Raw genomic sequence first — 26,520 nt, 5'->3', positions numbered from 1 at the left:
CATTCTTGCCAATGATGAGTGTGTGAATTTTGGTTAAATTGCCTTTTTTAGTATATGCCTTGTCTAGTATATGTAGAGCTTTAATAGCTGTGGTCAAAGAAAGAATGGTCAATGAAAATAAGTATTTATGTCCCTGCAGTTCAAACTGCTAATCATTTACTTGTTGTCATGGTTAATCATTTTAAGAAACATTGTAAACCTGAGTTTCACCTAGAGTTACCCGGAAATTCAGCATGGTAGCACAACTACATGTGAAGTTATACCACTTCTGTGTAAAATACGAAGAAAAGTCAATTGCTCAGCTCCAAGTTCTTGGAGTACAGTAAAAACTACTTTGAGAATACATAGACATTTGTGTACTATTACTTTTAGAAAAAGATCTTTCTCAGATCCCACAGGTCTTTGTATGGCAAATAAATAAACATAAATAAATATATTATAAAAGCAAAGCAAATCTCCATGCCATCACAATGTCTGTGGTTTTAACTGTGGTTCACATATCTTTATCAGGTGTGCTTGCAGTGTATATCAAGGATGTTAATATGAAATGCGTTTCCACTTGAGGGGTCCAGATGGATTCGGCTGGACGAGAAGCCACTTTTGGGGTTTCCAAGGTTGTGATGTCATTTTAATTAATTAATTAATTAATTTTTTTGTCGTCATTAAATCAACTATTAAACACAGAACACAGAAATACAGGGGTTGGACAATGAAACTGAAACACCTGGTTTTAGACCACAATAATTTATTAGTATGGTGTAGGGCCTCCTTTTGCGGCAATACAGCGTCACTTCGTCTTGGGAATGACATATACAAGTCCTGCACAGTGGTCAGAGGGATTTTAAGCCATTCTTCTTGCAGGATAGTGGCCAGGTCACGACGTGATGCTGGTGGAGGAAAACGTTTCCTGACTCGCTCCTCTAAAACACCCCAAAGTGGCTCAATAATATTTAGATCTGGTGACTGTGCAGGCCATGGGAGATGTTCAACTTCACTTTCATGTTCATCAAACCAATCTTTCACCAGTCTTGCTGTGTGTATTGGTGCATTGTCATCCTGATACACGACACCGCCTTCAGGATACAATGTTTGAACCATTGGATGCACATAGTCCTCCAGAATGGTTCGGTAGTCCTTGGCAGTGACGCGCCCATCTAGCACAAGTATTGGGCCAAGGGAATGCCATGATATGGCAGCCCAAACCATCACTGATCCACCCCCATGCTTCACTCTGGGCATGCAACAGTCTGGGTGGTACGCTTCTTTGGGGCTTCTCCACACCATAACTCTCCCGGATGTGGGGAAAACAGTAAAGGTGGACTCATCAGAGAACAATACATGTTTCACATTGTCCACAGCCCAAGATTTGCGCTCCTTGCACCATTGAAACCAACGTTTGGCACTGGCACGAGTGACCAAAGGTTTGGCTATAGCAGCCCGGCCATGTATATTGACCCTGTGGAGCTCCCGACGGACAGTTTTGGTGGAAACAGGAGAGTGGAGGTGCACATTTAATTCTGCCGTGATTTGGGCAGCCGTGGTTTTATGTTTTTTGGATACAATCTGGGTTAGCACCCGAACATCCCTTTCAGGCAGCTTCCGCTTGCGTCCACAGTTAATCCTGTTGGATGTGGTTCGTCCTTCTTGGTGGTATGCTGACATTACCCTGGATACCGTGGCTCTTGATACATCACAAAGACTTGCTGTCTTGGTCACAGATGCACCAGCAAGACGTGCACCAACAATTTGTCCTCTTTTGAACTCTGGTATGTCACCCATAATGTTGTGTGCATTGCAATATTTTGAGCAAAACTGTGCTCTTACCCTGCTAATTGAACCTTCACACTCTGCTCTTACTGGTGCAATGTGCAGTTAATGAAGATTGGCCACCAGGCTGGTCCAATTTAGCCATGAAACCTCCCACACTAAAATGACAGGTGTTTCAGTTTCATTGTCCAACCCCTGTAGATGTTGAATGTTTTCTTTGTGTACACAGCATCATATCACATTTGCATATCCTATTGCTAATTTATGTGCCTATTTCTACACAATTTAAATGCAATAGTGATCACATGATTAGTGTTCCCTCAATTCAATAGCATCTACAGTGTACTGCTCTTTATCATGTTTTATATAATTTTTGCTGACTTGATTAAATTAACATATTTACAATTTTCACTTTCAGTTAGAACCTGCATTCTAAATCCAATTTTTAAAAAAACAAACAAAAAAACCCCATAAAAGACAAACAAAGACAAACACTGATTCACATGACAATTACCGGTTTTAGCCTTGAAAATGTATGTTTACTTCTGTGAGTGGGTGTGTAATAATAGGCTGCTCGGTGTCCATGGTGGGTATAGCTCTCACATACTGATCAACTTTAAGATGCACAATTTATGACCCCACTTGTACTCCAAAAAAAAAAAAAGAATCCCACTTGGTGCCATTTATATAACCCCGAAACCAACACGAAGCCCCTTGATACTTACACAAACCATTTGCAATGCATGTATTCTGAGGAATTTGTATTTGTGGCTGAAGTTTTTAGTGTGAGCAGCAGCGAGTGGAGGTGTGAGCTTGTTTATTCATGTGTTTTGTTTTCCAGAAATTGCTGCTTCCTTTGTAGCCTCCCACTTCAACACCTTCAAAAGAAATCCCTTGGCGTGTCCTGCTGCTTCGTCGGTGCTTGATGCAAGAATTGATCTTCTTATTTCCATAAACGAGGTTGAGAAATTCATAATACAACAGTTACACAAGTTGATAATGTTTGTCTTTTTGCCCAAATGAAGATAAATTGCATGTTTTTTTCCTCTCTACTACTACATACACCTCTGTAAATCACATGTGTGTGTGTGTGCCTCTACCATTGCTAACAAAGCAGACAGTCTATTGCACAACACAGTGACCCAGATAAGAAGCTGCAGCACATTACACATCATAAAATATACCAATAACAATTACTTTATATGCAGGTGCCATTTTAATTTGATGTCTGGAGGGGGCAATAAGGGGGAAAATAACTGATAAATGTAATTAAACTGGTAGTATAACTATATTTTTTGCGGTAGTTTTAAAATATTTATATTTACAAACTGATTTGAGTAGGTAACACTTTTGTGTCGTTAAACACTGTATCTAGTGCACAATATCACTGCACTTCTCCATGAATAGGGCTGTATTTTATAGCAGCTTCCCCAACACTGGTCTGGTCAATGATGGGAAAACAATTATTTCTACATGTGCTATATGGCAGCAATATGTCATTTCAGTATAGTCTTCAGGAATAGCTCTTCAGGCTTCTTGAAGGCCATTCAAAGCTCTTCTGTTGGCTGCCTTTTGTTCTGCTCTCTTTCAAGATGATCCCACACTGCTTCATTAATATTGAGGTCAGTCCATTGTGTGCTTTTCTATCCATGTGTGTTTTTACTGTGTTAGAAGTATGTTTGGGATCATTGCCATGCTGGTAATCAGATACTTTCCAGGTAGTATTCCACAGTGGATCAAAATCTGATGGTACTTTTCTGCTTTCATAAGTACAACACTGTTGACAAGATCTCCAACACCACTGGCTGAAATGGAGCCCCAAACCACGAGGGAGCCTCCACCGTGTTTTACAGATGGCTGTCACACTCACTGCTGTACCTCTATCCTGACCTCCTCTGTACATACTAACAATGATAAGAAACAAAAATTTCCAGTTGAACACAGACAGCCACCGAGACCATTTCTAATGAGGCTTCAGTGAGAAGAAATCAACTGAACTGGCAGATGCACCTCTCAGGTCCTGTGTCAGATTTTTGCTGGATTGTTTCCTGTTTCTAAAGGACATGACTTTCAGATACTGTTCACCTGCTGTACATAGTTTATTAGGCCTGCCACTTCTTTTTTCCTCCACTAGTCTCAATTTTTTAAGGACACACTGCACACCATGACAAGGTAGGCTATCCCAGCTGACATAGGGCGAGAGGCAGGGTACACCCTGTGCAGGTTGCCAGCCTGTCGCAGGGCCAACACAGAGAGAGACAGACAACCATTCACACTCACATTCACACCTATGGGCAATATAGAATTAACCTAACCTCACTAACAGAGTGTCTTTGGACTGTGGAAGGAAACCAGAGAACCCAGACAAAACCCACGCAAACACGAAAAGAACATGCAAACTCCACGCAGAAAGGCTCAGGCTGAGGTGGGTTCAAATCCAGACTTTCTCACTGTGAGGCAACAGTGCTTATCTTTGGTATTTTTCATAAATTCAACTGAAAAAAATGGAAAAAATGTGTGTTTTTGCAACAGGCTGCTAGTAACAAAGTATTTCTTGTCTAAAGAAAAAAATTTTAATTGGTTCTTTATTATGCTGTCTCTTATGTGTAGAAACACAACAGACAGCATAGCATAAAAAGGCTCAATCCTTCTGGGTGCCTTTTTATGCCTGAATGATTCATAGATCAGTGTTAACAAGAAAAAAACATCCATCTGAAAATGGTCAGGTATAAGCAGCCAATGTCAGAGAGGAACTTTGAAAGCCCTTCAGAAAGCCAGGAGAACTAATACTCAACCCCACTTTTAAAAATTACAAGAATGTCTGGCTGCTTGGAAACAAAATATGAAGAATAGAGGGGGTCACTCAAGACTTTTGCACAGTACTGTAGATTCAACAAGGTACTGGAAAAATTCCTCAGAGATTTTTGTCCATATTGGCGTTGATTTGTCGGCTGCACATTCAGGATGCGAATCTCCTGTTTCACCACATCCCAAAGGTGCTCTATTGGTTTGGGGACTGTGGAGTCCATTTGAGTATAGTGAACTCATTGTCATGTTCAAGAAATCAGTTTGCAATGATTTGTGACACAGCGCGCTAACCTGCTGGAAACAGCCATCACAAGATGGGTACACTATGGCCCCACCATCTAAAGAAACAGCGTACACACAGTGTATGCTTCTGTTGCAGCAGAATTAGCAAAGTGCTGCCATGTGATTGGCTGATTACACATATTAACAAGCATCTGAAGAGGTATACCTGATGAAGTGGACTGAGAGTTCATAGGTATTTAAGATCTGTCCCCCAATAAGCACAAAACAGGATTTAGTCAAGATTTGGAATATGATATCATGTGTAATATCTTACACTATGTAAGCTTCCCATTCGCTTTCTTTACACATTCTGCAGAAATCCAGCCTCATACAAGATGGTGAACTGAATCCTTTAACCTTAAGTTGGGATAATGATTTTACTGCATTATTTTCCTTTTTAGCAATATGAATGAAAAAAAAAAAAGAAGTAGACTAGTGAACAAAATGCTACAGAACATACATGACTCCTTTTTTTCCCCTCAGAATATCAGATGGCACACAGCAGAACAGTTTTGCCATTTCCGATGACGCAAATGGCAAAACTCAGAGAAAAATATGAGATTATTGGTGATGTCTGTGGAAAAGATCAGCGTGGAAATGGTCAAAGACAAGGTAGTGCATTTGAAACACAAATGACTCATCTCTCCAGCACCATTAGGAGTAGCAGCAACAGCCGTCTGTGCTGAAATTGTAAAGCGGAGCAAATTCAGCTGCGCTGCCGGGCTTCTAATGTAGGTTTCAATTTTTTATAACACCGCAGTGGACGACCAGCAATGCTTAGCAGAGAAGATAATTAGTCGAATTATACCTTCACAAGACCCACACTGAATAGAGTCAGTCCAGGGACAGATTTAACACTTCTGTTCATTTTAAATTTGACGGCAGCGACATGTCTCAAAAAAGATTGGATGGGGACAAAAAGGGGGAAAAGAAAGCGGTGCTGAAAAGAAACAGCTGGAGGAACATTTTGCAACTATGTTAATTATAAACAGGTCAGTTAAAATAGACTGAGGCAAAGTGCAAAACTGTTCTGAGGTCAAACTGAAATGTGAAACTTTCTGGAAACCATGGACACCGTGTCCTCCAGATTAAAGAGAGGGAACATCTGGCTTGTTATCAGTGCTCAGTTGAAAAGCCTGCATCTCTGGTGGTAGCGGGGTGCATTAGTGCCTCTGGAACTGGTATCTTGCACATCTGGAAAGGCACCATATATGCTGAAAGGTATATACAGACTTCAGAGCAACATGTTCTCCCATCCAGATGGCGTCTTTTTCAGGGAAGGCCTTGCGTATTTCAGCAAGACAATGCTAAAGCGCAGACTGAAGCTATTACAGCAGCATGGCTTCATAGCAGAAGAATCCAGGTGTTGAACTGGCCTGCTGGCAGTCCAGACTTTTCACCAACTGAAACATGTGGTGCATCACAAAACTAAAAATACAACAAAGCAGATCCCGGACTGCCGAGCTAGAATCCTCCATCATACAAGTTCCCCGTCAGATTGATTTGACTGGCTGTGGAAAATACTGTAGACGTTTTATGGTAGTTATCATTAAACATTATTTTATATGAACAGTCCTATCACGCTGAGAACCGAACGGGAAAAAGTATCTTTCAATTTAACTTTTTTGTGACACTCACTGAGGACATAAGGTCTCAGGAAGTTCACATTTTTTAAAACTCCATTCAGTCAAGAGGCAAAATGTCACCACCACGATTACTAACGTCGTATTGTTCTACAAAAAAGTGAAAGCATAATTTGCAAAGCAACAATGAATACATCTGAGAACCTCTTTACAATTTGTTTCGATGCTGAAAGTTTTTCAGCTGCCTTGTCCTTGAGTTTAAAACGCATGCTTTTCAATGTACAGCTATTCATACATTATACAGTAAAGATAACAGGGAGCTCATTGTAAAATTTATCACCCAGTACAAGTAATTCCTAACAAAAAATGTCTCGCTCTAAAAGCGAATGCCTTTACCAGCTTGGATATTTATTTATGCAGCTGCTCTCCCTTCAGGATAAAGAAGACTACGCTGTTTTTCTCCACGATCTCCACTCTCACCACTTTAGACCTTTGGCATAGAATTCCCCCATGAGCATCACGAGAGAGGGTGTTTAAAGAAGCCATTTCCAGCTAAACAGACAGAAAATGAGCAGGTTTTTTCCAAGGAGTTAGCTTGGGAAACCATTCGGCAACAGATTTCTCCTTTAAAAAAAAAACAGCTATTTGCCTTTTGTGCTGCATGTTATAGATATGAAAACATGCCACAGCTATTTTGCTCACTTCAGAATGAATGAACAAACATGATTGATAAACCAAATATATAATTGTTTCATTTTGTTTTTGTCTTACTAATGAAACAGCACATATGATGAAATGAATGCATTTTTTTTTAGACCCATCCAACAAACTGTTGTTCACTGTTAAAAATAACTGCTGAAGGCATTAACTGATTTCAGGGTAGTATACCAACCCGCAGCATCACCTTTATTAGTAATACCGATACAGGCAAACAAGGAGAGAGGTTTCCTGGAGAAGTACAGATTTGATAATGGGGATGAGAGCATCCTATACACATCCGGATACTGGTTTCAGTATGAAGACTGTTTTAAGCTACAGAGAAATGTGCTGAAGGGCTGCTCAGGAAGTTTCAATCATTCCAATGTGGATGATTCACTTTTTCACACAACTACATCACTGAACATCATAGTGTCATTTTTAAAAAAAAAAAAAGCTATCTGCTGAGTCAGCCAGTACTGTCCACTTTAGACCGCTTTCAAGGACTTTTTTTTAAAGCCTTTTTCATCGTCCCTGCTGAGTCAAACTTTTTCAGGTTCAAAAGTCCAGGTGATGATGCGTTATCTGTTCTTCTTCTTGTCTTTTTTGCTTTTGCTCATGGAACTGTGAGAAGCATTTCCGGTGAGGGCTGTAGCGTGGCCGCTGGACTTCAGATGGTCAAACAGTTTGTTTCTTGTGGGGAACTCGTTGTTGCAGGTAACACAGCAGAGATTTACTTCCTTCTAGAGGTGGGAATGGAGAGAAGTGATAGAAGTAAGGATCCTTTTCTAACAATCAAGTGCCATATTTGAACTAATGTGGGAGGGTGAAGCATGTATAGGCATAGCAGTTTTCAAATAATTAAGATTTACTTACCAATGGTAGAAAGACAGTAATGTGCCAAAGTCTTGAGCCACCCCTCATTTATTTATATTTTCATAGGAAAGTGGAAAATAGGTGCAGCAATTTACTGTGCAAACATATATGGGAATACAGCATATAAAGCAAAAACAGTTCAACTCTCATAAAGTCAATATTTGGTGTGACCACCTTTGTTCTTCAACACAGTCTGAACTCTTTGGCAGCTTTCTTGTCATTTCTTTTTAATTAGTCTTCAGGAATAGTTCTCCAGACTTCTTGAAGGACATTCAAAGCTCATGTAACTTGGCATACCTCGGCCTTTCCTCTGTTTCCTTTCTTTAAAAATGGCTTCTTGACAGTCACCCTTCCACTGAGACCATTTCTGATGAAGATTCAGTGAGCAGCTAAAAGGTCAGATGCATCTCTCGGGTCCCGTGTCAGGTCTTTCCTGGATCTTTTCCTATTTCTTAAGGACAAGACTTTCAGAAACTGTTCATCTGCTGTACAGTTTTTTTTGTTTTGTTTTTTTTTACCCTTGCCACTTCTTCTTTTGTCCTCCACTTGTCCAGTTTCCTCATATTCTCATAAGGACACACTGCACACAGTGCTGAGATATGCCAAGTTTTCAGCTAATAGTTCTTTAAGAATCACCTCGTTGGTGCAAAAATGCTACTTTATACCTGTTAAACTGTTATCATTGGCATTTTGCATAGATTCAACTAAAGAAATGGGAACAAATGATGCATTGTTGCAACAGGCCACTTGTAACAGAGTGTCTCCTTGGAAACAAAGTACAAAGGATAAGGGTTGGCTGAAGACTTTGCACAGTACTAAAAACATAAATTAAAAAAACTATCTGTAAAATTTACAAACCTCAGGAAACTGGTCTGTGTGCAGCTTGACATTCTTTGGTTTGTCTTTTCCTCCTCCCTTCTTTCCCTTTGTCTTTCCAGTGCTGCAGAGGAAACATTCACGTGAAGGATATACAATTACAAACTACAAAACAAATGCCATCACACTTTAAAACTCCCATATTTCCTGCAGGATTTCACCTAAGACTTCGGTGGATCCTTTCTTTATCACAGCAAGTAAAGTCCCACTTATCCTTAACACAACTGACTAATCAGCATTTTTTGTTATATTGTCCCATTTCTCCAAATTCTGGTTTCCTCTACTTTAAAGATTGTGTCAAAGACATTGGCTTGTTTAAAAACTAGTGCAGCTCACACTGAGCACTTTGCTCCTGATATTTTCAGTCCACCGCTTTTCTCTTCTCTCTCTAACCTGGACTGAAAGCGGTCACATCACTACAACAGGCCTGTTTATTGTATGTCTCACTTAGGTAGCAATTACACACACACACAAAGTATGTGGGCATAGCATTAAGTATAAACACAACTTTAAATCTTTATTCATCTTTACCTAATTTGAATCAAACAAGAACCTCAGGAACAGGAACTTAACAGATCTAATGAGGGGGCTGCATTTTCAAGCACTGCAGAAACGAGACATTTAGAAGACATCTGCAGCTCATCAAAAATGTTCTATAAACAATACGTAATATGTAAACATATGTAATGTGTAGATATACATTTCGCATGTATTATGTTTTCAATTTTTTTCCCCAAAAATATGGGAGGAAATATACCCTGCCTGAACGAACAAACAAACAAACAAACAAAAAACACGATTTATCTAAGCAAACTGCTAAGAGCCTTTCAGTGGGTAATTACTGCTGAGATTAATGTTTCAGCTGGCAACAGGTCATTTCACCCTAACTGATGAGTGAGCAGCTTCTCATTTCTTGAACAACCATGCTGGATCATTCCGACTTGGATCCACGTTTTGTGATGTGGTCACTGCCGTAGCGATCCCTTGGGAAATAAGGGATCAGCCAAAAGTACACTCCTGCTCTCTTAAGCAAAGAAAACAACTCAGACATTAACTGAAACTACTCAAATGCGTTATTAAAACCTGGAAGAATAGTGGTGAAAAGTGAGAACATTTCCACACCTACAATGTAAAGAGAACTCATGGGATTAGGAACGCCGTGTAGCCTTAAGAAAACTATCAGTGAGGGTAATTGGCCAAAAAAAAGGCTTCAGTTTGCTAGGGAGCATTAAGACTGGATGGAAAAAGGTCATGTGGTTTGAGCCCTGATTTATCCTGTTCCAGAGTGACTGGTGCATCAGGGTAAGAAGAGAGGCAGATGAAGTGATGCACCCATCATGCCTGGTGCCTACAGTACAAGCCTGCATGTACTGTTATGATCTGGGGTTGTTTCAGTTGGTTGAGTCTAGTTTCAGCAATGAGGTCAACTGTCTACATGAATATACCGAATGACCAGATTTTATCAGTAGATGTTTTTTTTCTTCCCTGATGGCACGGGTGTATTACATGATGACAATGCCAAGATTCGTCTGGCTCAAAAGAGTGGCATGAAACAGGAGACAAAACTAGTACCCAGAAAGCCACCCAACTAAACTGATGGCATCATCTAAGCCGCTGAATGCCTTCAAACAAACAAAGCCAGAAGTCCAGTCGATATCTGTTTCTGGTTTTACAAAAGAAGAAGAAGAAAAAACAAACAAACAAAAAAAAAAAAAACACTTGGCCAGAAGACAGACCTCGAGATGGAAAAGAAACTGAACTGACCTCTTGCCCTCTGTGGGAGACAGATCATCCTGCTTCTCAGGCTCTGTGCGGTCTGCTGACTTCTTGGAGGCTTCCTCCTCACAGGTGGTCAGTGTTGGTTCTTCCTTGTCTTCCTCCCCTGGAGCACTTTGCTATGGAGGAGGAGAGCATAGACAGAGATCAGAGAAGTCCTTTAAGAAAGTTTTACTTAACAAAAACGGGCATGCACAACAAAAGAGAGGATGATACGCACGGGGACCGTTTTCTGCTGTTTTCTTTTCCTCTTTTGTTTTTTGGACAGCCTGTAAGGGAGGAAACACAAAGCTCAGTAAAAACAACTCAACTTTTGTATGCGGTCCATCAGCAAAAAGCAAAAAAAACTATTAAATGGACTAGAAATGAATAAAAACCAATGCAAACATTCATGTTATATGCATTGATGTTTGCATCCTTCTCATGCTTCCATTTACTTCCCCATTCATTTGATTTATTGTTTAAATGTATTTACGTTTGTATCTGTATTATTTCTTTCCATCATCACATCTTGCCTGACTCGCCATTACATACTTTTGCCTTGGCTTTTCCTCTTCTTCCTCTTCCTCCTCTTCCCCTTCATTTTCATTCTCGCTTCCCTCCTTTCCATCCAGGTTCAAACCAAGTGCATCGTCTTCTTCCTCCAGCTGTTGCCTCAGCAAGGCCACCATCTCCCGATGCTTTTTAGACTTTTCATGGTTTTTCATACTATGAAAACAGGGAAAAGAAAAAGGAAAAAAGGTAAGAGGCATGCGGCACACGGATAATAACAGTGATTACGCTGTTCCTAACTCATTTGAGATAAAAATAAAGTTGGGTGCAACTTTCTCAATCTCATGCTGAAAGATAATGTTTGACACTCACGCTTTATCTGACTTGAAGGATTTATCACATGCTGGGCAGTACAGATCATCGTAATCGTCAATCGTCAACTCGTCTCCATCCAGCTGCTCTGCTTCTGCAAATGAGCATTTATGCAACGTCAAAATGCAAGCAAGAGCAAATGACTTACTCTTATTTTTAAATTTCTTTTAGTTTAGAGATACACCCAACAAAACAGGTGGTTCTGGTTTTCCTTGTACACAAGCTTTAAAGCTTTAAAGTTGGATTAATGCTGCCTTCCTTTTACATTCCAAGTCGAGGAACCTGAGCTCACCACGTTCCAGTAGTCTGTCATATGCAGCAAAACTGGCTTTGTTTTGCTTCCCTACCAAGGTAAACCCATTCAGCCATCACAAACAATAGCCTTTATGCTTTTTTTTTTTTCTCACAACAGCTGCAGTTGCAGTACACATTACAAATTCTTCAGCTGCTGCCGCCGTAACACCAGCACTGCATTATTGGTGGTACAATGTCAATGTCATCTTCTTCTGTATACAGCACATTTCATTATAGTTAAACTCAATGTGCTTAACACAAAACATAAAAACATAAAAATCTGTGTAGGTTCATGATGAAAACACAAAAATGCAAGTTAACATACACACGCGCGCACACTCAGTTATTGACTGTGAACCTGTGAGAACAAAAAGGTTTTGAGTCTGTTTTTGAATGTATGCACAGATTTGACTGACCTCAGGTCAGCAGGCAGTTTGTTGCAAAGAATAGGACCACAGTAGCTGAAAGCACCTTCAGCACACTCACATCTAATTCTGGGGACGGTTAAAGAAGGGGATTAACTTTTTCTTTTTTTTGTGGAGGACTGTTTATGCATTTCTGAAAAATATGCTTTAAATTTCTTAAGATCCAAAACACTGATGTATTGTTCAGGTCAAGTTATAATTTACTGCCAAGTAATGTATGTAAAGATGGTGTATATAGTGCTAATCATTCATTTAAAATTAATTTATTTAAAGAGGAGATATGGCACTCAAAGGCTCCACAACATTATCTGTGGGATAATTCGGAAAAGATGGTGGTTGTCCCACTCTTGCTCCCAAAGAGCCAATCAACTGCTAAATCACATGCCATTTGTTACAGTAGCAAAGACACAGGAAGGTGATCTTTTTAACTTTGTCTTGGCCCATTGCATCTATAATGTGAATTAGCATGGCATCTGTTCAGAACTCTCAGGCTTTGTTTGTGTTTTTAAACTTTTTTGGGGCAAAGTCAGCAAACCTTTGGAATAGTTTCTACTGAATTTGACTGGCAATTTTGTATGCATTTACATATACACTATATTACCAAAAGTATTGTCTCATCTGCCTTCACGTCCATATGAACTTGATTAACATCCCATTCTTAATCCATAGGGTTTAATATGATGTTGACCCACCCTTTGCAGCTACAGTATAACAGCTTCAACTCTTCTGGGATGGCTTTCCACAAGGTTTACGAGTGTTTGTGGGAATTTCTGACCATTCTTCCAGAAGCACATTTGTGAGTTCAGACACAGACGTTGAATGAGGAGGCCTGGCTCGCAGTCTCCGCTCTAATTCACCCCAAAGGTGTTCTGTCGGATTGCGGTCAGGACTCTGTGCGGGCCAGTCTAAGTCTTCCACACCAAACTCGCTCATCCGTGTCTTTACGACCCTTGCTTTGTGCACTGGTGCAGTCAAGTTGGAACAGGGCAATCCCCAAAACTGTTCCCACAAAGTTGGGAACATAAAATTGTCCAAACTGTCTTCATGGGTTCAAAATAGGGGTTTCAAAATAGGCACTCAACTATGGCTGCTGAGTTGCAAGACTTGTTATGAATCAAATTTCAGCTGTGGTTCAGTATCAGATGTTTTCCTGTATCAGATGTTTTTCCAGCAATTACATTATGAGTTCAGGACATAACAATGAATGAGCAAAATCGTTACTGTACACTACAGCCCGACTGATGATTGATTATTTCTATCGGATATTCTGATATAATAGCCAATATTTTCTTTTTCTTTCAGACATATGAAACAACATTTGATATGAATATTTATTTATTTACTCTTTTACGCTCTGCTTGACTCTGTTTGGATCAGCTGATCGTATTTATGGCATTCTAATCCTGTGTTGCCAACAGGGAAGTTGCAGAGTGCCCTCTAGTGGTCAAACTATGCAATGTCAACAAAATCATAACATGGCTGTAGAAAATAAACTGTTGCATTCAGAAAGTGCTACACCCAAAAAAATGAACCCATCGCAGCCATAACTTTAGGAAACAAGACCCAGCTTAGGCTACAGCCACTGTGAGGTGCCATCCCAAGGCAACACTCATGATCACAGACACAATTGTGGGCAGATAGTGAGAACGCTGGTGAACCTGCTAAAAGTGCACAGGCTCTCACTGCATTTGCCAACAGCTGCATGACACTGTATGTTAACACAGATTAGCCTTTTTTTCCAAGGTCAGCTGAAATACAAACATTATTCCAAGCAATACAATATTGTAAGATAATGCAAATGTCGTCATAAAAATTCGCTCTATGACCTTTGGAGACCATAGGCTGATTTATAGCCCAGTTTTGAATTCCTCTAGCTCATTAAAAAAAAAAAAAAGATGTATTATATATCATCAGACTTTAATAACATTGGCTGCAGTAACTGTTTACATTCCTTCAATTATTTACTTTCTGATACAAGCAGCTTTGAGAAGGCCATTCATTATTGTACTATTTGCCATATATCATTTCATATATAAAGAATGTGATGCAAACAAATAAATTCTTCCATTATGTTGTGAAATCCATGACATTTCTCCTCAGACATGCAGTCAGCAGCGGCTCACTTGGGTTTAAGAAGTTAAACTATTTCTTTCAGTATCGCCATACAATCCACACACTTAACAAGGAAGACTGACTTTTATTGTGAAAGAATTAACTTATCTATAACCAACACTGTGTCAGTTACAAGTATTAAAAACAAATGGGATAAATCCAGTTTCTCTACTATTTGCCAGTCTCACTGTTATTACTGTATACATATTTGCAGGGCCACATGTGCAGCTACAGAGCCGACATTCATAGCTGCTCTTAAGTGCGACATGTTCACTCAAACCTCACACGCAGTCACCCTTACCTCCTCCTTCTTCACTGTTCTTCTCCAGCTCCTCCTCTTCACTTTCCGATGCATCTCCAAACTCTTTCCCGTACTGAGCTTCCATCTGCTGCAGCTCCTTCTCAAGTTCAGACATGGCCGCCCAGCTCTGCTCCTTGTACTCCTCTGCCAGTCTTGGGTGGACGTATAGAGAATTGAGAGGAAGAAACATATACAAAAGGGAAAAAACAAAAAATATATAACTCACATCTGTCCTCAACTACCCATTTTTTACTCACTTGGCTTGTTTGAGCTTCTGCTGCCGTCTCAGCTCCTCGACCTTCTTAATCTTCTCGGCGTTCTGTTCCTCCACCAGCTTCCTGTGGGCTTGCACGCGGCGGTCGCGCTTACGGACAAAGGCCACCAGTTGTCGCACCAGATCGTTGCGCTCCTTTCGAGCCTTTTCTCTAGTCTTTTTGTTCTCCTTCTCCATGGCCCTCTTCTCCCAGCGGTTGGAGGCCTGCCTTGTATCATACTCCTCCTTCCAAGCAAAGTTTTTACGAGTGCAGAAGCTCTGCCAGTAGCCATAAAACACATGCACTACCTGTGATACAGAAATAGAGAAAGCAAGACTGATCACCAACGGAACAGGGATCAGCTTTTTATTTTTTCAAGTACGCAGCAGCTTTAAAACAAAATAAATCAGCTCTCCGTTTCATCCGGTAACTGAAGTGTTTAAAAGTCTTACAGTATCGTAATCACTCTGCGAGTCTCCGAAGGGAGGAAACTCCTCTTCCTCTTCCTCATCTTCCACCTTGCTGTGCTCCAACTCCTCCTTAACAATGGACTCAAAAAGATTCCTGTAAACGGTGTAAAAGCCCTAGGGAGAGAGGAAACAGTAAAAGAGAAACTCAATCTGAGAGGCCCAAAGATTTTTCTTTCCCACAGTCCCTCAGGGCAGCACTGCCAGAGCGATCAGTGAATGCTGCTGCAGAAGCCGGGTTCAGGGTCAAGGCGAGGGCATGCTGTGTAGGCTGAGGCGGTACAGTGATAGACTTTGGGTCTACACCATCCTCCCTAGTTGAGTGTCATAGTAACAATATTACACTAGGGGGGAGTCTCGCTCATCAGACGCCTTCTACAACCACTAATGAGAGGTCCACTAAGAATACATCAAAGCACATTCAAAAGTGCAAGATAAGTGAACTGAGATTAATCTGCATCATTAAAAATGACCTCTGTGTGAGACAAGCTGACACCATTAGGCTGGCGTATGATCAAACAGCGCACTTGTGGTTTTTATGTAGCATCTACTTCGATGCTGAATGCCCAACTTGGGAGTTACATTTGAACACATCAGTTTCATTTTAGCAAACAGTGTAACCTCCAAGCCCACACATATAGCTGCTGTAGGCCGTGGACTCTAGTAGCTCTGTGTCAAAGACTTTTTTGGGAATTGAGACTAAAATATTCTGCCAAGCTTTCTTCAAATCCTGTGTTGACTGGATATTCATGCTTTTGTTTTGTTTTTTAAGTGGGGGATAACTTTAGCTTGCTTTATTTTGGTTTCTTTATGGAATCACTATTGTCAACATTTTTTCAACAATGAGAGACACCCTAATCTGTTATTTAGGCATGAGTGATGCCACAGCTACTGGCAGGATTTCCATAAACTTGTGTATGTTGTGGTCACGTTTTTTGGCCTAAGATTGAAATTTAGAGTACTTATTTTGACATTAAAAATTAAAATTTTCACCATGAAAAAAACAAACAAACAAACAAAAAAAAAAAACTATGCGCCGTTGCAGTGTTGGCATGATCTGCAAAACATGAAGTCAACCCCATTCTCACCAAGTTTCAGTAACCTCTCTCCAGCAGTCCCTTGTTTACCAGTGCTGGTGTGCACAAAAATAGTGCAAGATGTATTGAGCCCAGTGCCGCTAGAATTTGGGTAGTTATCCAGACCAGTTGGAACACGTTAAACACGGCTGATCGTGTGAGACAGACAGGCTGGTCAAAGTAACTAAGCCACATTCCTTGGAACGGACAGAAAAGAAGCTCTGAATGTGTGGAGAAGTTAAATGACCTATTTAAGATCACAGTGACTGTTCAGAAATGGTCAACTTGTACTTTGTTTTGTCGTATTTGTCAAAGCTTGATATAAAATTGTTAATACTTGTAACGCACTGACCAGTGGCAGCTGTCACAATTTCATCAAGCGCTTGTGTTTGATCACAATAAAGGCTTCTGATTCTGATTCACAGATGTAGCGTAGAGAATAAGTTAGACTAGATGTTGACATAGATGTTTCACTGCCTTAATGACCCTCCCAACTCTTTTATTTTTATTGTCAGATGACCAAAACTGTCACAAATAATCCTACTGAGAGTTTAAAGCAACTACTGTTGCAAACAAAGCATCACTACCCCTGCACAAAGGATCAAAACCACACAAACCTTCTCGTCATCTCCGTAACCGGAGTAGCAGGTGACAGTGAAGTACTGCAGCAGGTCAATGCTGTCATCTTCATAATCCCCACTCAGCCCTCCTTTCAGCAAAGCCTCCCTGTGATTGTCATACCTGTCACGCAAGACCATCAATGTGATTTATTGTTTCAAACCAGTACAAATCAGAGTATAAGTCTAGCTCTGCAATCTGAGCATTGCACATTGTTTGGGCATTAGTTGTACACACCAGGCTCTCTCCTGTGGGTCACTCAGGACGTCATAAGCTGCCTGAATCAACTTGAACTGCTCCGCTGCTTCCTCTGCATTGTCCAAGTTTTTATCTGAAAGTGGGGGAGTGGGTAGGACGCAAAAAAAAAACAACAAAAAAACACAAACACAAATACATTGTATTAGAGGGAAGCCCTTGGCTGAAAGATTTATTGAAAGGCAGCAACAAGATGATGCAAAAAGCAAGAGATGAGAAATCAGACAAACAACAATCTCCAGCACTGAATCGCTACACTCTGTATCAGAAAAAGAAATGCTCACAGGGATGTCACAATTTTGTACTGAAACCTCTTATGGTGTTGTAACTATTTAAATGTTGCCCCTGACAAACAGCCTAACTAATTATTAGCTTAAAATAAAAATTAAAAATGTTATACAATTACAAATAAACTGAAAAGAGCAAAGCCACTCTGAAAACCAACTGGAACTGAACTGAACAGATTAACTACACTTTTAAAAAGTAATACAAAATATAAACTACTATAACTCAGCTTCAGAACTACTATCACGGGGAAATGCTAAATGTCCTGCATCTATATATCTGTATATGGAAATGCTGACGCCTGAGTAATAGAATCCAAAAGGTTTCTTCCACTAACCTGGATGCCATTTCAAGGCTAATTTACGATAAGCTTTCTTCAAATCCTCGTCTCCCGCGTCTCGTTTCACACCCAACACCTCATAGTGACACTTCATTTTTAATAAGAGGAGCCTAATAAACGGAATCAATGAGCACACGTTGTCCCAAGCGACGTTAACGTTAGCATTCAGCTAGCGACCGGCTAGCATCTCCGCTGTATCTCTTAAAAAGCCAGATTTAATAAGTAGTAGCGACAGTATTGTAATATCAGATATCACATATTTACTATTTCTGTCACTGACAAATAGTTTCTATCCCTGAAATTACTTTACAACGCTTTTCGTGACCGTAAGACACGACTGTGTGCGAGACTGTGAGGTGAAGCCACTAAATCTCGCGAGATTTCTTCTTCGTTTCATAAAAGATCAGCAAATGCGAAAGTGCGGCTGCTCCTTATTGCCCCCTGCAGCTCAAACTTGATCATTGCTAGATTTTTTTTTTGTCAGACTCAGCAATTGTTAATTAATATTTGAAAAAAAAGACTCATTTTCAAATCACGCATTTCTTCCACTTCATCACATTACATGAGCCTTTTTTTAAGTATGTGTTTTAATCCTCCCTCATTTTCTTTTGGAGATTCCCAGTTTTGTTGTTCTGTCCACATCTTCTCTCTCCTAATCTTGCAGCTGAAAGCTCCCCCATTTTGCCCCACATTATCTGGATGTATACAAGTAGGTCTTATTTGGGTTTTTGACCTTAACTCCCCATGGAAACAGTTCAGCAGGCATCACAGCACTTCCTCTCATGCATTTATTCATCGGTTAACTGATTGTTCATACATAGCTCAAGTTCAAGACCTTTAAACTTCTTTTTAGTAGAAATAAACCTACAGCAGAACAAGCCATTAAGGAGCCAATTGCCACTCTATGCTGCAGCACTGAAAGTACAATACCTCCAGGAGGGTAATGGGAGAGAGAGGTACAGAGGGGACAAAGCACAAATACGGGCGAGGGAAGGCAGCCTTAACGGCATACCGATGGCAAATGTCTGAAGAGTGAAATAAAAGAGAGAAGAGGTCAGTGCAGCCTATAGGCCTATCACAGTGTAACTAAGGGATGGTTCAGGGTCACCTGATCCAGCTCTAAATATAAGCATTATCAAAAAGAAAAGCTTGAAGCCTGAATTTAAAGTGAAGAGGACATTTGCATCCAGAATGCAAGATAAGAGCTGGTTCTACGCATAGACGTAGGAACCAGGGGGGACGGAGGAGACATGTCCCCCCCAATATTGGAGACAGGCGCATTTGTCCCACCCAAAAATTACACAGCAGAGGAGAAAAATACATAATTTTGAAATCTTTAACTCACGTGCTTTTATTTTGAAGGCGCAACATAGAGTCATGTGCACTGGTAACAATTATCTATGCATTTGTAACATTTATCTGTGTACTGTAACATTTTTCTGTGCACTGGTAACTATGCATTGGTAACATTTATCTGTGCACTGGTAACATTTGTCTGTGCACTGGTAACATTTATCTATGCACTGGTAACATTTGTCTGTGCACTGGTAACTATGCATTGGTAACATTTATCTATGCACTGGTAACATTTATCTGTGCACTGGTAACTATGCATTGGTAACATTTATCTATGCACTGGTAACATTTTTCTGTGCACTGGTAACTATGCACTGGTAACATTTATCTGTGCACTGGTAACATTTTTCTGTGTATTCGTAACATTTATCTGTGCAGTGGTAACATTTATGTGTGCATTGGTAACAATTATTCATGCATTTGTAACAATTATCTATGCACTGGTAATATTTGTCTATGCACTGGTAACAATTATCTATGCATTGTAACATTTATCTATGCACTAGTAACAATTATCTATGCACTGGTAACTATGCACTGGCAACATTTTTTTTTTGCTTTGCTCAGAGTATTTATGGATCTGTCAGATTTCTGATGTGTCCCCCCCAATAGGAAACTCATTTCTACGCCCCTGGTTCTACGGCAAAAGAGCCTGATAGCCGAATGCTCTCCTTCCCATTGTACTTGTCAACACTTGCTTCAAATAAGCCACACACACGCACACACACACACACACACACACACACACACGGCCTTTAAGACGTGATATCCCTAAAGGATTTTTTTTTTTTTTTTTTTAATGGAACGGTACTGGATTTTACAGAGCTGCTGGAGAGATGCCAATAAGAGAGAAATACTCCATGATCTCTTTTTCTCCAGCAGCTGGAGGTGTTAAATATGCTTAATGTTTGTTCTACAAAATCACTTCACTGGTGTGTTTGTTTAATTTAATCTGCATATCAAAAATGTAGAGGTGAAACAGATGATTTACTTTTCATAAGTTTCATAATGCTTAGAGGTGCAGAGGTGTACTCTTTTTTCCTTATCTTGTTAGTTCTGGTGATGGCTGTTGTGTATCTTTCTCCACATGCGACTCCTTGCGTGTCTGCAGCATTATTTCCACCAGCGGGAAAGAGCAGGTAATTATAAGTAGATTAGGAAGTGATTACAGCACCTTGAATGTGATCCTTCCTAAAATATGGAAACATCCTACCGGGTATCCTAATCAGTGCCCAGAAAAAGAAGACTCAGAGCTCATCATAGCCTCAAGCAGGAAAGGGGAAGAAAGCGCTCTGGTTTCAGGTCTGCATAGGTTGGGATGCATAATGTAAACTTGCCACCAGAGACATAACATTCGGGAGAATGGGACGTGCCTCAGAGCGCAGAAGGCAGGAGGGGTCCAGTCAAAAATGACTATCAAAGATCCACTCCTCCACATTACATTTCTTCTCCTTCTGGCTTTAGGGGTCGCCACAGCAGATCATCTTGTGATGGTATGATGAGGCCCCGTGGATGTGCCGAATCTTTCCGGCCAGCTGATTCACCAAAAGCCTGATCACAAGAAGCCCCGTTCAACAGCTCATGATGGAGTACTGACATCTGCTGGACATTTGATGTACAGCATTCCTACTGTTCCGTTAACATGCTGACTGGCGGATCTTTTAGCATAATTATGCAATTATTAAGTCAAAATCTCCATTTGAGGTATTGTAAAACAAGATTAAACAAATCTATGCTGATCGTGGTATATTAATAAAGTATTGTGCATAGACAATGTGTGGTGTGTTTGTGGATAAACAGTTAAAGGAAGTGCTTGGGGAGAGGTGGGGTGCTTTAGTAAATCTTATTCACAAATAAAAAATTTAAATTAAAAAAATGACATTGTTAGGGCTCAGGCGATTCCTTCTTTTTGGTATAACTTCCCCAGCCTCATAAAAAAAACTCTCACAGAAAACTGAAGAAGCAGGGCCGCTGTAACTGAAGTTCTAATTGTACAGGATACAGGTGCTTCTGATTAAAACGCTACAACAGTGGCTCAGATTCGGATCACCCAGAACACTTCCTCTATTTCCCACGTCTTTTTCAGCAACTCGAATCAGCTTATGAAGCAGTCACGTGATTTCAGAACTGCCTCGTTTCATTTGGACACGCCTGAGAATACAAGTTTACAAGTTACGAATACAAGCTACAAAGTTACAACTTTGCAACAATAAAAGTACAAATCACAAATATACGAGTAAATCTCTAAATCCTTATCCAGGCTGCATATTCTTTAGCTGGCCCTCCAAGACTCATAAAAGAGATTAACAGAATAAATTTTAACTTTATTTGGAAAAACAAACATCATAACATCAGAAAAAGCGATTTGCTATAAAATTACGAAGAAGGTGGTATCAAGGCAAATGATTTTGAAATTATGAATGGAACACTAAAAATTAGATGGCTCCAGTCCCTGTTAATGAATGGTGGTCTTATTTGGTTTATAATGCCGTCATTTTTATTTCAAAAAGTTGGAGGTATTGAGTTGTTATTGAAAAGTGATTTTGAATGATCTAAATTACCTCTTCAACTGTACTTTCCATCAACAAGTTTTGTTACAGTGGAAAATTATGTTTAAACACAACTTCAGCCCTCATAATGTTCCACTGTGGAATAACAGAGTCATAGTGAGTGGAAGGAAATCTATATTTATGGAAGACTGGTGGAATAAACAAATCTGGTCAATTATTCACTTACTAGACGAAAATGGCAATATCCTTAATTTGGGGGATTTTAATAACAACAATGGAACTGATTGCTCAAAAGCAAACTACAAGAAAGTAATAAAAAACATCCCTAACGTCCTTATTCAGTTAGTTAAAAACAATTTATCTGACACCACAACACTGAGATTACACAAGATTCAAATTATGTAGATATTATGGATAAAAAAATGTAGCAATAAGTTTTTAAAGCAATATTCAATAAACAACATGTACCCAGGAAGAACAAAAAACACACTGGCCTTACAAAACTTTGACAAATCTACAATATCAAAAATCAGGACAAAATATTTAAAATTCCCAATTCCTCCTAAATATAAAGAACTACATTATAAAATAATTAATAACATTTATCCTTCAAATGAATTCATAAGAGTGAGATTTAAATGTGATGTCGAAAGTTGTGGTTTTTGTAAAACACAGCTGGAAACAACTAAACACTTGTTTTATGAGTGTAGAGAAGTTCAAAGTTTATGGGTTTACTCCACAACTTCCTGTCCTCCAAAGCCATAAATATAGATTTCTTCACACTTCAAAATATTAAGTTTGGCTTATTTGTCAAAGAAAAAAATGTGGAATTTTTAGTCAATACTGTAATTATTGTAACAATAATATTACATTCATAAATGTCGATTTGCAAGGTGCTCCTTCTCTTTCTCTGCTCTCAAAAATGAACTCTCCTTGTTCAAAAAATGTTTAGATAAGATGCATAAAACAAATGCCATAAAACTGTACGAGATAATTTTATTTTTTATTTCTTTTCTCTATTGTGTTGAAAACCTATGATATGCAAATGAATATGTATGCATTAGGAGTTGTGGTTCCCTTTCTCGTTTATTTTTTAGGCACTGACTTATTGTTATGAGTAAAGTCGTTGTTTTTGTATATACCTTACTACTACTACTACTACTACTACTACTGATAATAATAATAATAAATACAAAAACAAACCAAAAAAAATCGAACGTCATACTGCGCATGCGATAAACAATACCATTCCTGCCCAAAGATGGGGGACGGAGAGAGTAAACGTAATCAGGTAACAGATCATTTAACGTTGGATTTATTAGAATCAGACAGTTTAATATTGTGTTGGGTTCTATACCACTGTAGTGTATCTGGTTTCCAGAGCATTTCTATTTTTTTTTATATTTTATGTTGGTGAGTGCGTCAAGCTAAGGTAGCAAGGCTCGAACGGCTGCTCACAATGCATTGTGGGCCGGGGTTGCCATAATCCAGGCAACAGTGTTTGTTTACATCCCTGAGTTAGAAACGGTGCTGCGAGATACAGGCGTTTTCGGCTTCGTTTACACGAGACCGCTGTCTGGAAACTGCCGGTATTTTCGGATGTTGAACATAACACAATATTAAACTGTCTGATTCTAATAAAGCCAACGTTAAATGATCTGTTACCTGATTACGTTCACGCTCTCCGTCCGCCATCTTTAGGCAGGAATGTTGTCTTTTCACGCATGCGCAGTATAACGTTCGAGAGTTAAAGAGTTGTACTTGTATTGTTGCAAAGTTGTAACTTTGTAGCTTGTATTCTTAACTTGTAAGCTTGTATTCTCAGAGATAAATCCTCTGAATTCACATGTAAGTATGAGCTGGGAAACACAGAACAAATGCAAATCTTAAATTTATGCACGTTTATTGACTTACATTTACGAATTTAGACTCCTATGCATACAGTTTTTATTGACAGTAATCTTACCCCATACATCTTTGCATTGTTTGAGGCACACACGTTATGATCGAATATCATGATATCAGGTTCTATTTACAAATAAAGATGGATGAATGTGTGTTGTGTTATTGAGCAGAGTGCTGGGAAAACTAGGCATTAACTGGGCGTGCTTGTGTAACTACGGGGGAGGGGACATATTCAATTGTTCAACTGTTATTCATAGAGACCCGCAAGGGACAGGGGAGGGAAAAAAATAGAAGAAAAAAAAGCCACTTTCATGCTAGGTTTTAATTTAAGGCTATGTGCTTCCGCGTTAATCTTGATACGACAGCGTCCGTCATCATGTTGAAAGGATGGGCGAGAGATTGTCAGCCAAAGTTGGGTTGGCTGTAACCAAGGGCGTAGGAATGAGTTTACTGTTGGGGGGGCACATATCGGAAACCTGACAGATCCATAAATACTGTGAGCAAAGCATAAAAAAATGCAATTTGAGCTTTTATTTTCTTCTCTTTTAATGTTTCTTGGAAAAATATTGTTGTGTACACCAGTGTTAATTTCGTTGACAAAATATTTTTGTCATAGTTTTCATTGACGACCCTTTTTTCATGACGATAACGAGACGATAACTAAATAAAAACTAACTAAAATGATAAAAACAATAACGAAATTAACTGACACTTTTGTCAATGAATGAAAACGAGATGAAAATGCTTGGCGGGGACGACATCCAATCAGAACTTATTTAATTTTGTGACAGGGCCGGACACGTTAGGAAAACATCCAATCAAACGCACAGTTGCACAAATTTGCTTTAAACCCGTGAAGACCAAACTAGTCTGTGATTTGTCGTTCCTTCGTAAGTTATGTAAACAATGTCAGCAGGGAGAAAGAGAAGAGCCGATGTATGGACACATTTGTCCTTTGATACTGTGACAAACAAAACAATGTGTAAACTATGTGGGGCGACTATCTTGGGTAAAAACATGACAAATCTTAGACAACATCTGCAAACATCCAGATCTCCATGCAAAGGTAAGCATTTTAATGTCATGCAGGGTAAAGAGTTTTTCCCAGTTTAGCGTTTGTGTTTAGAGAAAATCTCCACACCGCGGTGGATTAGCCTTTCCTAATCTTAGTCCTGAACACTGCCCTGTACCTTTCAGAGCGTGTCCTGCTGTAAAACGCTCGTATTATCTCAGTAAGGTGGTGTTAATGATCAGGTGTGTGGGAAGCAGAGGGAAGCAGGTGATGTTAATATTATTAATAATATTGCATAACTTTTAAAAAATGTTTAATTTGTGTGTGTATAATGAATAATTCAAGGGAACTGAAGAAAAAGCATTTACATTTTACACCCTTTATATTTTAGTCGACTAAATCGACTGTAGATTTAGTCGACTATATTCTTACGATAATTTCGTCGACTAAAACTAGACTAAAACTAAAACTATTCAGATGACTAAATTACGACTAAAACTAAATTACATTTTCGTCAAAAGACTATGACTAAAACTAAACTTTTTTTATGTTGGTTGAAAATACTGGTCAAAAATGCATTTATGTAGGTTGACTGGCAATAGAACTGGTTCTTTAATTAAACAACATTCTGACATGAAAGAACCCTCACAAATAATGTAATGAACAAATTATTCACTTTTTAATATCAACATTAAGTAAAAAAAAACAGCTATTAAAATATGCCTATTCTGTTTGAAACTCTAATAAATCTAATAAAAATAAATATCAATAAAAATAATAACCAACAGAAATAAATAAAAGTGATACCTCTAACATTTAATAGACAAGCTGTGTGCCTCACTAACAACACAGTGTGCTGTCGCACTTCACAGCCCTGCATTTAATAACTGGCCAAACAGGTGCCAGAGCACACAAAAGGTTAAACATTGGCCTGGGCAAAAGAGCCAAAACATTTTTTCGGTAACGCTTTCTTTTACGGCCTGCCCTTAGGCCGTAACTACGCGTAATTTACAGGAATACTTAGTATTAATATTGTTGCCTTGTTTTGTTTGTTAACTGTTGTTCCAAAAAAAAAAAAAAAAAAACATCCACTAACCTTCTGTGGTCGGTGGGAAAAGTACGTTGAATATGGAGCTGCCAGGCAGGAGGCAAAGATGAAGACCACAAAGCTCGTTCGTGGACATAATGAAAGAGAACACTGAGACGAGTCGGTTTTTGCTTCCTGCACACCAGCGAGTGGGTTTATGGTAACCTGGTTGAAGATGGTGAGTTCAGTGTGCTGTGCTCCGCCACTGCCACGGCACTTCCAGATGCCACTGCCCACTGCTTCATCCAAAATCCTCGTCCTAAGATAAAAAAAAAAGTGATAAGCAAAAAAAAAAAAAAAAAAAAAAGTGGATGTAAATTGCCTGTAGTGATAATTGATGGTGCATGCATAAAGCTGGAATATAATATAATATATAATTAAGACTTTATAACCATCACTGCTCCCAACAAAAACCACAATAGCCTACACAATGTAGGATAATATATAATATACTGTAAATAGTCCGGCACATCATGCACATTGTATATAGTGTTATTATTATTAGTAGTATTAAGGTTAATATTGTTTGTTGATTTTATATATATTCTTTTCTTAATAGTGTGAATTATTATATCTTTATTTATATTTATAATAACTGCGGCTGCTGTTACACCCAAATTTCCCCTCTGTGGGACAATAAAGGCTGTTTCTTCTTCTTCTATAACTCCACGCCACTTGGGGTCACTCGAGGGCAA

At 39.2% G+C, this 26,520-nt stretch overlaps 1 protein-coding gene across 2 annotated transcripts; it reads right to left on the bottom strand.

The window, feature by feature from the left end:
- Positions 1-7,323: 7,323 nt before the first annotated feature.
- dnajc21 (DnaJ heat shock protein family (Hsp40) member C21) lies at positions 7,324-26,012 on the bottom strand. Of its 2 annotated transcripts, none has more exons than XM_030743402.1 (12): positions 25,835-26,012; positions 17,313-17,406; positions 17,075-17,198; positions 15,367-15,498; positions 14,918-15,222; positions 14,661-14,812; positions 11,529-11,622; positions 11,199-11,372; positions 10,885-10,933; positions 10,653-10,783; positions 8,871-8,952; positions 7,324-7,879 (listed from the first exon to the last, which is right to left on the bottom strand). In XM_030743402.1, the coding sequence occupies exons 1-12, from the start codon at positions 25,920-25,922 to the stop codon at positions 7,718-7,720; spliced, it is 1,587 nt and encodes a 528-aa protein (XP_030599262.1). In that variant the 5' UTR covers positions 25,923-26,012; the 3' UTR covers positions 7,324-7,717. The 2 variants fall into 2 exon arrangements, with proteins under 2 accessions (XP_030599262.1, XP_030599260.1); XM_030743400.1 differs by lacking the exon at positions 25,835-26,012 and adding an exon at positions 17,953-18,354.
- Between the last annotated feature and the right edge of the window lie 508 nt (positions 26,013-26,520).

This window comes from Archocentrus centrarchus, chromosome 12 (assembly GCF_007364275.1).
Source record: "Archocentrus centrarchus isolate MPI-CPG fArcCen1 chromosome 12, fArcCen1, whole genome shotgun sequence".
Lineage (NCBI taxonomy): Eukaryota > Metazoa > Chordata > Actinopteri > Cichliformes > Cichlidae > Archocentrus > Archocentrus centrarchus.
Note: the sequence above shows the minus strand (reverse complement) of the source record. Positions and strands in the feature narration are given on the sequence as shown.

What these genes read in the sequence shown, in the direction of transcription:
- dnajc21 (XM_030743400.1), bottom strand. Translation starts at nt 18,049, where the DNA reads ATGAAGTGTCACTATGAGGTGTTGGGTGTGAAACGAGACGCGGGAGAC. An exon ending in GACCCACAGGAGAGAGCCTG is followed by an intron (nt 17,199 to 17,312) that starts GTGTGTACAACT and finishes CTTGCGTGACAG; the next exon opens with GTATGACAATCACAGGGAGG. An exon ending in CAGAAGCTCAAACAAGCCAA is followed by an intron (nt 14,813 to 14,917) that starts GTGAGTAAAAAA and finishes CGTCCACCCAAG; the next exon opens with ACTGGCAGAGGAGTACAAGG.